Below are 12551 nucleotides of genomic sequence, written 5' to 3' on the forward strand. Positions count from 1 at the left end.
ATTTATTATCAAATATCTTGTTTGCTGGAAACAAATAATTTAATCCCCGTCAGCGATCTCGTGACAGTCACGAGAATCAAACATTTTTTTTTATTCTTTATCATAATTACTCTTAGTTGATTTTACGTTAAACTGTTATCAAAAAAATACACGCACTTATTAAATCTCCGTTAAAAGAATTTTGTCATTTTTTTCCACTCATTAATTTTTGAAAATTTGGGAACTCTTTAGTTAATAAATGTGATTAATTAAATAGTTCGGTATTAAATGATAATTTAAAATTTTTTATGAGATTTTTTTACATAAATAGTTGATTAATAGATCAATAAGATATTGCATAAAATGTATGTACATAAATAGTATAGTAAGTGTGTGTATGTTCTTGAATAAGCGGTTATTGACATCGGTAATTTGTACTTGAAGAATAAAATGTTTTGCGCGAGTCTCGAAGATTGAAAGCACGTGATGAGAGTTCGAGAAAAGTCATATATGTTACGAAGTTGTCTACTAATATGTATACACATATATATAGATATATATAAGTTGCGTGAATCGTTGGTTGTGAGGTCAACTAGTTTCAATTAAATTGTCACATGACGATTGACCAAGTAAAGGGAGAAACGACCAGTCACGAGGAAACATTTTTTTTTTCACCCGGATTTACTACGCAACGAGTAATATTTTGTGAATTCAAAATTTTATTTTGAGACGATACTTTTTTTAAGTATGAAGACAAATTTTTCATAAATATATATTATATTATTTAAATAACAAAGTATCAGAGTTTATAGCTGTCATGTGACGATGACCTTATCCTAAAATTTATTATTCCAAGACCACAATCACGTGCTGGAGTACAAATAAAAATATATGTTTGTTCTTACTCTTATTGTTTGATCATATGATAAAAATAATAATTTTTTTCATTCTGCATAAACATAATAATACTATTTAATATGCTGTAGATGAGGAAAAAGATGAGATAAATATATTTTAAGTGGACAGCAGACGCAGTCACTTTCAAATCACGAGAGAAAATCCGGTTAATTCCAGTTAATTTTTAACTTTAATTATTTTCATGATTCATGCCTGCGTGAAATCGTTTTGACAACTTGTTTATCGCGTATTTATAAACATTTATTATTTTTGTAAATTATCACGGAAAAAAATTATTGAGCAAATTCGCAAGTGGGTCAATGTATCAAATTATAAAAATTTTTTATTTCGTTTTATTATAAATAATTTATTAAGTTAATAAATAGCACAATATAGAATAAAGTAATACGTATAAAAAAGTAACCATAATTTTTTTTATAAAAAATACTTGATCACACATTTCAAGTGATCAATGCAGAAAAGGTAAAATATTTTTTTAAGGATTTATTTTCCTTTTATTTTTACCTTTTCAGCATAAATCTCTTCATTTCTTAAAATCTAATTTAATTATACTGTAAAAAATCGGTAGTAAATTCGGAGTAATTACGGATTTTATTTCAATTTGAATTCTCTCGGTTCCGAAGTTTCTTAAAAAATCATTCCGCATAAAGAGTAAATAGGGAATTTTTTTTTCAGCGGAATGATTTCGGCGGCATCTGGATTTTATTTAAATCCACATTCAAATTCGGAGTTTTAATATTAAAATAAACTCTCCGGAGTGAATTTCACTTTGAGAGAATTAAATAAATAAACAGTCACCCGCTTCGTAATCACTCCGGATTTAATCCGCAAATTTTTACAGTGATATTAATAATTAAAAGTATAAAAAAACTAGTTACAGTAACCATCAGTCAGTTTTTTTTTGTGTAATTACATATGAAAGATATCTGTAGATATATAAAAAAATTTCCAGACTTATATCGTAACAATTGACTTCATTTAACAAATAAAAATCAGTGATAACTAAATATAACTTTAACTATTTGTCATTGAGACTGTCAATTCTTAATCTCCGATTACTTTTAAACTCAGCAACACGGAATAAATTTACAAACAAAAATATATATGTCTGTTGATCCTTTTTATTGACAATGAGTCAATATCAATTCTTGTGTACAATTACTTACACATTGTATAATTGCGCGTTATTATTCGTATTTAAAGCGCCAGCTTACAAGTCGGAATTAACATTAGTACGACGCACATAACGATTGAAGTAGTCAGGTCGCCAGCACTTACAACTTCCGGGCACCAAAAACCAATCGTAGTACAGACGAATCTAAATTTAAAATTTCAGTTACTTATTACTTATTTTCAATCCAAAGATATATTTCTACTGTAAAAACAAATATAAAAATAAATACCCGGAAACATCCCATATCGTCGTGTCCATCACAATGATGTTGTTGATTACTAGAACTACTTCTTCCTTCATTTTCGCCGGCTCTCTTCTGTAAATACATTTGAAAATTCTGATAATCGTGAACTGGCGGCGGCGAATTAGCGGCTATTGGTTCACGAGGTCCTGGGAATTTTCCATTCGGACTCTCTTCCATTACAGTGTCCGGATAATAAATTTCCGCAACAAGTAAACTTGTCCATCTAGGTGATGAAAGACATCCGCCGTCCAAATAATGGCACCTCGATTGCCTAAATTACATTCAATTGCTCATAAATATTCATCTCTTACTTGCAATCATAATAATCATCATTAAAAAAATTAAATTAAATTAATTGCCGTACATGCAGCGCGTCAACTCGATTGTCTGAGTGAAATATCCTTCATAAGGTATCTGGACAACGTATCGCCAGATCCCTTGGTAGTTTTTAGCAAAAACTGGGGTTGCATATTCGACTTTAGCTGGACAAGGTGTCGGTGGGCCAGTGTACTCGGGTTTTTCTTGTGGAGGCGTGCGCTGACGATACTCTGGAGAAGATACTGGCTCGTCACGTCGTTCAGCTGCAGACGCTGCTAATGGCTCTCCTTGAATTGCTTTGTAAAGCATACACATTCTGCAAGTGTTAATTTATTGTTTAACTTTTTTTTCTTCAGTTATCCGTCTCTATTATTCTGACACTAAATATATATACATATATATACTCACACTCCACCGCCGTTTTCACAAAATTTACGACCATTCCGATTGGCATCTATAGCCGTTGATGACTCAGCGGCTCTTTTACTTCTACTCCGTTTCTCATCCGTGTGTACACTTTTAGTCAATTATTTAAATTTATTCATCAATATTTATTTTTAAAATTAAAATATATTTTACTCGGATTTACTACTTACGAATTTTGTGAAAATGGTTGAACTTTAGCCACTATCGGCAATGAATCGTCTGCTTTTAAAATGGGTAATGTTTTGCTCAAGAATTTCAAAGTTTGGTTTTTAATCAATTCACTAAAAAAAAATTATTTAAAAATTTCATTTAACTTTCAAAATTTAAACTAATTTCCATACTACTTTAAAAAACACTTACAAAGGATATGAAGATCCAGCAACATTCTGTTTCATAGGATTTCGTGGAATGTATCCTTTATTCAAATCACCGCAAACGTTGTGAATTGAAACGAATCCTTGTTCTTGTTTTCCAGTGTCTAAAAATATAACAGCCGTCATAAAAATAAAATTCATCGTTCTTTATTTTTATGTAAAAATAAAAATATTAAGTGCATAATATACCAAAACATTCTTTGTCACTGTCAATATAAGGCGGCGGTCTTACTTTGGGCGGTTCAGCATTCGGAGATTCAACAAAAGCATAAAAACCTTCAGGCGGTTCTTCTTCTTGAGTTGACGATGACTCATTCACATGCAACCCCAATTTACTTCTACTTGGCTCGGCGAATGTCGAGCAGCACATAAGTATCATCTGTTAATTTTAAATTAATTCATTAAACAACGGGCATAAAAAAAATAAAAACAAACGAAATAAAAATAACACGCGTTTTATTTTCATTTGATTATAAAATTCCGTTACAAAATAAGACATGCCTTACGCATTAGTATTCGGTTTTTAACGGTACTTACATCAGTGATATATACGTGAGTAATACATAAACATATATATACAGCGATTTAATTTTAGTCACGTGAAATTAATAAAATTACCGGTAGCAAGTATTTAATTATTCAAATTTTTTAAATATGTATCGAAAACGTCAGAGTACACGAGATAATTTTGAAATAAAATTTACTCTCAAATTCAGAGTAAACCCGGGCCAAAACCAAAATAAATAAAAATAAAAAAACTGATTCCGTTTGGTTTATTTTTTACTCGTTTTTATTTAAAAATTACTCGAAATTAGGGTTTTCTGCCTCATAATTGAACACTATCTAGAAACGGAAGATTAATAATTAATCTAGGCCCAGTTTTACTCACAACTAACGAGTAAAATTCACTAGATAATTTTTTCCATGTGTGTTTTAGCATTAAAGTTATTAATTCAAGTTCTCTAATAGATCCGGATACTTGAACAAGGATGTTAACCTACTTGTGGTAGATAATACCTATGAAATTAATTACAAATGTGATGATGTTAGGCTCTACATTATCTGTAATAAGTTGGTTTATAAATGATGCTTCGGAAAAATCCCAAGTAACTGTTACTGCCTCTACGCATTATATAGATTTCCTGTAGTTACAGTAATAGTGTTGATACTTTCAAAACCGCTATATCGAATACACTAACACGGAAGCGATATCATTAATTCATTAACGCGACCTGCATAATAATTAATCATAATAACAAAATTTTATAACAATAATCATAACGTGAACTTGTTAAGTTCATTTTAATCGATGATTAGTTGTATTAAAAATTATAATTAGTGGGGGTTCGTTAACTTTTTTAACCAAAAAAAAAAAATTGATAATTTTTTTGAATATTCAGATTTAACTACAATTGAATTTATTGCATAAAATAAAATACTTACGACAAATGTTCGAAAATCCATGATAAGTTTGAACAGTAGTTGATTGGAAAATATGAATGTTTATATGAGATAAGATTGTATGAATGAATTTAAGTTGACAATTGTTAAAGATCTGACGGTCATAGCAATACTGAAGTTCTTGAACTCAAGTTTCAATGCGAACGGCATTTACCTCTACCTGATTCTTCGGTATTTCTATCCCCCCCATACTCTACAACAGGTTAACGTTCCACATTCTCACTACTTAGCTTGGTAATTATCATCAAACGTGTTTGACCTTGACCGACTACAAGATATCCACTTCCGGAAACATCTGTAAAATTTCGATCATTTTTCAAACCCGACTTACTCATTATTCATATCTATATTTACTTATAAATTGTTTAATTATCAATTCAATAACTTTTAATTTTATTGTAGAATCACTTAATTATTTAAATATTCCGCTTTTACTTTATAAGCGGCTAAAAATTTATCAGCAAATCTATAAATTTGTATTTGCGGATATTTAAATAAAATTAAAAGTTTAAAAGTTAATGAGATAAATATCTAAAGAATTCAATAGTGGGTGTAGCCGTGCGTTTTAGATGTACTGTTATATACCTGACGATACAGTTACACAATGACATAAATACGGCTATAAAACCGCCATAACATACCAGTACTTATTCAAAATTGTCAATTATAAATTTTATTTGACATAATAATGCTTTATATTTCAATCAAAAATTAAAAAAAATGATTACATGTTTATGATTTAATAATTAACAGTAATTAAAATTTTTGCACATTGAAATGCTCAGGAAGAGAAGAATTGACTGATGATTATTAGACAGTGGCGTTGGGATCGACATCAAGATTGAGATAAATGTTAACATCTTTGAAGAACATATTTGGTCCTTGGAAGTGGGGGTAGTAGATTGGCCGATCAAGCGGGAAACCCATGGGTTTGTGACCGAACATGTAGCTTCCAAAAACGCGGGATTTGTATTTAATTACATCGGTGACTGGACTGACGTAAGCGAATAATTGATAAGGTGATCCGGCCCGATTGCCTTTTGGCAGCAAAAGATGTTCTGGGAATCCGTATAGATTTTCTTTGTACGTAAACTGCTCAGTGCCTTCTAGAGCTTTCTCGACTCTCTTGTAGAAAATTTCACTTGGCTCCTTGTCGGGCATCAAGAAGAAAAAGTCGTGGCTGTTGCGCTCGAGTTTGTTCTCTCCAGCATTTACTTTTAAGAAAAATATAAATTATAAATCATTTTCTTTAATGATTTTTAGGTGGATAAAAAATTGGATACTTACGATCAGTTACCCAGTAGTCTATTTCATAAAAGTATCGGTAGCTTTCAGTGAAATCTATCAAATTATATTGCCCGTCATACTTTGGTCCGAGGAACAATTGGATGGCTACTGGTTGAGGTTTGTCTGAGTTGATAATCATTTTTACATTGAATGGTTTGTGGTTCAGACGATGCTGGCGAACTTTTATGAACAACGAATCAGCTTCTTTTTGATCATGAACAGGCAATCCGTTGCTAATTGTCGCGTCAAAGTAATCAAAGTAAGTTATCAATTTGTCTGTTGTCAGAGATTCGAATTTCAAACCGGGAAATACGACCTCATCTTTTGGATATGGTTTCAAAAGTTCTTTGTATCTGTAGTAATAGTAACCAATTCTCTTGTAAAGTCTGTAGAAAGCCGGGTCTCTCATACACGAGAAGAATGACTCCATAGCACTTGGAATTACTTGGTATTGTGATTTAGGTTCAAGATTAAACCCAAGAATCCTTCGGGCAAACTCGTCAATGCTGCCATAGAAGTTTTTATTGTACGAGTCTTCATTGCCTTCAATCAAATTACCCAAAATATTCAAACCATCGTGAGTGTAAATGTTGATTGGTTTCCCTTCAGCAGTAAGCACTATTCCAGAATCAATAGCACCGGAAATTCGAGATTCTGCATCATGAATCGCCTGTCAGCAAATAAATTTATTTATTATTGTGTTCTTACACTAAAAATAATTTTTTTTGAACAACTAAATACTAACATGGAGGAATGGGTACTTGTATTGAGGAATTTTGCTCCAGTGAGGACGTTGAGGATACGGGAGTCCATTGTGATAAACCATTGTCGGATAGTATCCAGGGTAAAATTCACTGTCCCAAGTGAAATCTTCAACTTTCTCGAGACCATTTGCCAAACGTTCCAAATTGTAGCGATTAAATAATTGCTTGTGTCCGTACAAATATTCTTCACCACGTGAGTGTTTGTCTAAACCAAATTCGTCGGAGCTCAACCAGAATGGATTGTTTTCACGGAAGAAAAAGTAATATGTGTTGAGACTTATGTCTTCTATAAAGTATTTTAGCTTCATTTCAGTATCATAGTCACGATTGAGGTACCAACCGGAAAAGTTTGCGTGAATTACGTAAGAATTTCCTTCAAGAGAGTCTAAAATATACAAATAAAAAATTTAAATAGCTGTCAAAACATTATTTTGAGCCGTATAGTTACCAGGTTTGTTGTATAATTTAACATTTTTCGCAGCTTCTATAACTTCCGAGTTGAAGAAAGCGTAGGGATAAAATTCGTACGGTGGAGGAAGTTGAATGTAACTTGTGTCAGGTCGTCGAAGAACGGCTTGGTAGAGTGCACAGAAAAATTCTCCCTGATTGATGTTAACTCGTGCCCAAAGAGCTGTTTTGAAAAAAGTATCAAAATCTTTTGCGTAGTAAAAGAGTTTAAAAAGTGATTTCGTTTCCGTTAGTAATTTTGGATAGTAGACGGAAAATAATTCTCCTCGCGGCAAAAATCCAAATTTGTATAATTCAATGAAACTGTTTACAGCTTCCTGTGATAAAAAAGTAAATAAATTATTTAAATTAAATTAAAAATACACTTAAAATTATGACATACCTTATTGGTGTAGGAGTCAATGTTTGCCTCAATACTGTATTCTAATCCTTGTTTGTACAAGTCTTCATTGACGACACTCGGTTGCGAAGCATGATAAAACAAATTATAAATTTTCTTTTGTTTAAGCAGAAAATCTTTGTCTGCAGTTAGTTCTGTGTAATAGAAAGTACAATTAGCGGTTGTAATATAGATTGCCACTAGGGCGAATAAAAACACTTCTTTGAGCATTTTTATTGCTATTATTACAAAAATAATGAACGGGTGCAACTATGCCGCAGTAGTTGCTGAAAAAAAGTGTTTTCGTTTCACTAGATCCATCGATTTTTATAGTATTCTGATAGTAACTAATCATAACGAGCCAGTCTTGGGGTCACAAGTCTATCACCGACTACGTAATATTTGAATCGAAAACAAAATACCCGTACGCCAAAACACACGCGATAAAATACCCACGACAACATACCTATACACTAAAATAGCCGAGATAAAATATTCATTAAAAATGTACATTGTCGTGGGTATTTTTTCGCGGGTATACTCTGTCGTTGGGTCAAACGTCGTATTACCGAGTAAACAGACATGGTTAGACTCATTAAAACATTATCTATAAAAGGGGTAGATATTATTTTGTAGAAAAATAGTTTTATCACAATCTAAAATTCATTATTTATAATTAATGATATTTTAAATAAATAAAAACAATAACTTAATTATTTAATACTATCAAAAACAGAGATAAAGATATCGAATAATTAAGGAAGATTAATTCATAATTAACTTTGGAAAAATATATTCATTAATTTTTCCATAGTTATTATCAACTGAATTTTTTTATTTAATTTTAGTTTTATAATCACTACTAAATTAAATTTTAAAAACTTATGTATTTTAAGTAACAAAAAAAATTTTAATAGGACAGAGGTAAAAAAAAAACTTTTTTCCAATTGAATGTTAATTTTATTATGATCCTGAAATCGACAGACGATCAAAAATTTTTGGATTTTTATTTAAACAAATTAATGACAAAAAAAAAACCAAAAATATGCATATTTAGAAAATTCAAAAAACTACAGGTGCAATTTTTTAAAGTATTTTTTTTTTTTCAATTTATCGTTGAGAAAAACAATCCAAAAATTATTAGACGTCAGCTAACTTCAGTATTATATTTTATTTGTATTTTAAAATATCATTAAATCATCAATGCAATTTAAAAGAATCATCTTAATAAACTAAAAAATGAACAATATTTATGTATGAATCAATAACTATTATTTGAAACTAAATAGTAAGATTAAGTTCTTCGACGTGTTTGTGGTAGACAACGACATCCTTGAAGTGTGCATTAGGTACGTCAAATTCGTAAGGAACAACAGGTCTGTCCAGAGGGTATGACAAGGGTTTTCCATCAGTCATCATGCTGCCCCAAACTGGAGACTCGTGTTTGAAAGCGTGGCTCTCCTCGTATTCGCTTACGTAAACGAACATTTTAATTGGGAATCCATCTTTTTTACCTTTAGGTAAAACTAAACGGTCTGGGAAACCGTATAATTGAGAGCTGTAAGTCAATGGTTCGTCAGATTCTATAGATTTAGTGATATGTTTCCAGTATGTTGCGCTGTTTACTTCATCAGGAATAACGTAAATAGATTCGTGGCTGCTGCGCTCAATTTTGTTGATACCAGATTTAACTGAAATCAATTAAATAAAAAAAACAAGCATCAGCTAATTTTTGAACTGATAATTTTTTAATGAAACTTAATTACTGAGAGTAATAATAATAACTTACGATCAACAACCCATTGGTCAAGTTCAATAAAGTTAGCCCAGTTGTCAGCGAAGTCAATTTCGTGACCATGTACGTCGTATTTAGGTCCGTAGAACATGCGGATGACGGCCTTAACATTTTTGTCACTGCTGACAGTGATGTGGGAGGTGAATGGCTTGTGATTCAAACGGTGTTGGCGAACCTTGATAACCGTTGTTTCAGCATCCTTTTGTGAGGATACGGGTATACCATTGCTGACAATAGAGTCGTAGTGTTCGAAGAATGTAAGAAGCTTGTCAACAGCTACTGACTCAATTTTAACACCGGGGAATGCTAATTCTTCATGAGTGTATTGGGGCAAGTGTTCTTTGAATTTCAGGAAATAGTTTACTATTTTCTTGTAAATACGGTAGAATGCCGGGTCTCTCATACTGGTGATCGAGTATTCTAGGGCACTTGGGACCAAGTGGTTTTTGTCAATTGGCTTCAATCCAAAACCAAGAATCTGTTTGTAGATATGGTCGATACTGCCGTAGAATTTGCTGTGGATTGAATCAGCGTTACCCTGAATCAAGTTTCCAAGAGTGTTGAAACCTTCTGGTGTGTAAACCTTGACACCCTTTGGTGGGTGACTGGCATCATAGAATACTCCAGAGTCAATGGCTCCGAGAATGCGAGTTTCAAATTGTTCAGCATCCTAAACAAAACCCCAATAATTATGATTATGATAAATTAATTAATTTATGTATGAGAAGCAACAGTATATTTACGTGGACTAAATCGAATTTATGATGAGGAACGTGGGTCCATGAATGACGATGGGGGAATGGAAGACCATTTGGATGATTCATTGTTGGGTAGTAACCAGTAACGATCGGCTCATGCCAGTCAATTGTTTCAATTTCACCCATATCGTGAGACAAACGCTCGAGGTAGTAACGGGCCAATAATTGTTTGTGTCCAAAGAAGTAAACTTCTCCACGGATTTCTTTCAGCATATGGTAGTGCTCGCTGCTCATGAAGTGCGGGAACTCATGGATGAAATAGAAGTAGTAAGAATTAAGACCAATGTCTTCAGTGAAATAGTTCAATTCCTCTTCAGCATCATCGTGGATCAGGTACCATCCGCTGTAGTTTGAGTGGATTACGACATCGCTTCCTTCGTGGTATTTAACGCCAATGGCTTTCTTAACGCCTGAATATTAATTTAATTATTAATAGCCAGATTCGACAATATATATCGTATATATATTAGGGTGTTTCAAAAAAAAAACAATTTTTTTTTTAAGGTATCCAAAAATTGAAAGTATAACTAAAAATAAAAATTTTGGTACCATTCCGAGCTCTTAATAATGATACTAAGGTTTGCCTCAATCCATTTTTCTATTTTCCATTTAAATAACACGGGAAAAATAATTTTTTTTTTTTAGAATTTTCCAGCTCATAAACCAATCAACGGATTTTTATGCACAACAAATTTTTTTGTAGGAAATTGAACGCTCTACAAAAAAAGTTTCTTAACATTTTTTGATAAATCCCACTGTTCAAAAGTTATTAAGCTTCAAGTCAAATTTATAGTAAATTTTGAGATTTTTTTACTTTTCCGGCAAAGCTATCAGTCTTATCAAAAAATATCATAAGAACTTTTTGTTGAATACCAAAAAAAAATTTTTTTTTTCTGAAACACCCTAATATATATATTTATAAACTTACTGGAATCTCCCATTTTGACATGATAAGCTGCTTGCATCACCTCGTTGTTGAAGAAGTAGTGTGGCATTACTTCGTATAAAGGCGGTAGAGTGACGAATTTAGTATCTGGGCGATGAATTACAGCAACAGCAAAAACGTAACCAAATAATTTGGGGTTTACGTTGAAACGTGCCCACACTGCTGTGTTGTAGAAAGTTTCCCAGTCTTTGGCATGGAAGAAAAGTTTGAAAAGAGCATCAGCTTCGTGGTAATGTTCTGGATGGAACATTGAGAATACGGCATCGCGGTGAATCAATCCATGTTTGTAGAGATCCATGAAGTGATGAACGTAGCTCTGAAATTAATTATATATATATATATATATATATATTTATATAAATGTTTGGTAAATTTAAATAAAAATGAGGTAAAGTAGTACCGCGTTAGTGTAAGAGTCGACATGATCTTCAATGCTGAATGAACGGGCTACTTGATAAAGCTCTGAATTGACGGTTGTCGGTTGATCGATGTGCCAAAAAAGGCTCCAAATTTCTTTTTGTTTTGTCAAAAAAGTCTTGTCGGCAGTGTGGACATCCACCTGCTTGTGTGCTGCTACTAAACAGACACAGGTTGTGGCGAAAACCACAAAATTTTTAAACATTGCGAGCACCTCAGAGCAACAGTTTGCCGAATATTCGTCTCACTATATGCGAGTAATTAACTGCAACGCATCTTTATATACTGGGGTTTTGTTGGTAACCTTTGATACCTAAATTTCAAAATCTACTAAAAAATACTGTAAAATAGTTATTATATTTATTTATCTTCACGATTAGCTCCGAGTTGCCTTTTAAATTATTTAAATAAATTTTCGGGCCGATTTATCTATGACCTCTGAATCCGAGACGGTAATTTATATCTATAGTTTATCAGGTGGTTCAGATTCGGTGTTTATTATATTTTTCAGCTACTGACGCTCAATGTTTTTTTAAAAACTTTCGGCCTTTGGTCATTGACCGCGAGTATCGCGATGATTATATCGCAATAACTCATTAATTAATGTAATAATCATCATTAATATAAATGCGGAATCTTTTACATACTAATATTTAATTTATAAATTATTATTTATAATATTAATTATAAATAATACGAAAAAAAGACAATAGATTAAATAGAAGGCTTACGATTTAGATTATAATAAATTACGACTCTCAGATTATTATCGTAATAAAATGTTATTTTTTACTAGAATTTAAGTCGAGCCAAATTTTTAATAAAGTTTAAACTAGGGTAACA

General features: G+C 32.0%; 2 protein-coding genes across 2 annotated transcripts; both read right to left on the bottom strand.

Annotated features, from left to right (window-relative positions):
• Positions 1 to 1316: 1316 nt before the first annotated feature.
• LOC130666831 (uncharacterized) lies at positions 1317 to 5036 on the bottom strand. Its single transcript, XM_057468138.1, has 8 exons — positions 4877 to 5036; positions 3623 to 3812; positions 3420 to 3537; positions 3230 to 3340; positions 3042 to 3149; positions 2680 to 2949; positions 2301 to 2586; positions 1317 to 2215 (listed from the first exon to the last, which is right to left on the bottom strand). The coding sequence occupies exons 1-8, from the start codon at positions 4895 to 4897 to the stop codon at positions 2108 to 2110; spliced, it is 1212 nt and encodes a 403-aa protein (XP_057324121.1). The 5' UTR covers positions 4898 to 5036; the 3' UTR covers positions 1317 to 2107.
• Positions 5037 to 5565: 529 nt separating this feature from the next.
• LOC130667232 (uncharacterized) lies at positions 5566 to 11963 on the bottom strand. The gene is made up of 11 exons (XM_057468728.1): positions 11692 to 11963; positions 11274 to 11607; positions 10331 to 10755; positions 9582 to 10257; positions 9075 to 9483; positions 8362 to 8383; positions 7796 to 8062; positions 7394 to 7730; positions 6927 to 7330; positions 6182 to 6851; positions 5566 to 6108 (listed from the first exon to the last, which is right to left on the bottom strand). Exons 1-11 carry the CDS (start codon positions 11911 to 11913, stop codon positions 5705 to 5707), a joined length of 4170 nt encoding a protein of 1389 aa, XP_057324711.1. The 5' UTR covers positions 11914 to 11963; the 3' UTR covers positions 5566 to 5704.
• Positions 11964 to 12551: the final 588 nt, after the last annotated feature.

Source organism: Microplitis mediator, chromosome 4 (genome assembly GCF_029852145.1).
Source record: "Microplitis mediator isolate UGA2020A chromosome 4, iyMicMedi2.1, whole genome shotgun sequence".
Taxonomy (NCBI): domain Eukaryota; kingdom Metazoa; phylum Arthropoda; class Insecta; order Hymenoptera; family Braconidae; genus Microplitis; species Microplitis mediator.

Excerpts from the sequence above, each read along its gene's own strand:
- LOC130666831 (XM_057468138.1), bottom strand. The coding sequence starts at position 4,897 with ATGGATTTTCGAACATTTGTC. Across the intron at positions 3,341-3,419 it reads GCTGGATCTTCATATCCTTT|TGAATTGATTAAAAACCAAA; the intron begins GTAAGTGTTTTT and ends ATTTTTTTTTAG. Across the intron at positions 2,950-3,041 it reads TGTGAAAACGGCGGTGGAGT|AATGTGTATGCTTTACAAAG; the intron begins GTGAGTATATAT and ends TAACACTTGCAG.
- LOC130667232 (XM_057468728.1), bottom strand. The coding sequence starts at position 11,913 with ATGTTTAAAAATTTTGTGGTTTTCGCCACAACCTGTGTCTGTTTAGTA. Across the intron at positions 8,063-8,361 it reads TAACCATGTCTGTTTACTCG|TTGCACCCGTTCATTATTTT; the intron begins GTAATACGACGT and ends ACTGCGGCATAG. Across the intron at positions 6,109-6,181 it reads AGACTACTGGGTAACTGATC|TAAATGCTGGAGAGAACAAA; the intron begins GTAAGTATCCAA and ends TTTTCTTAAAAG.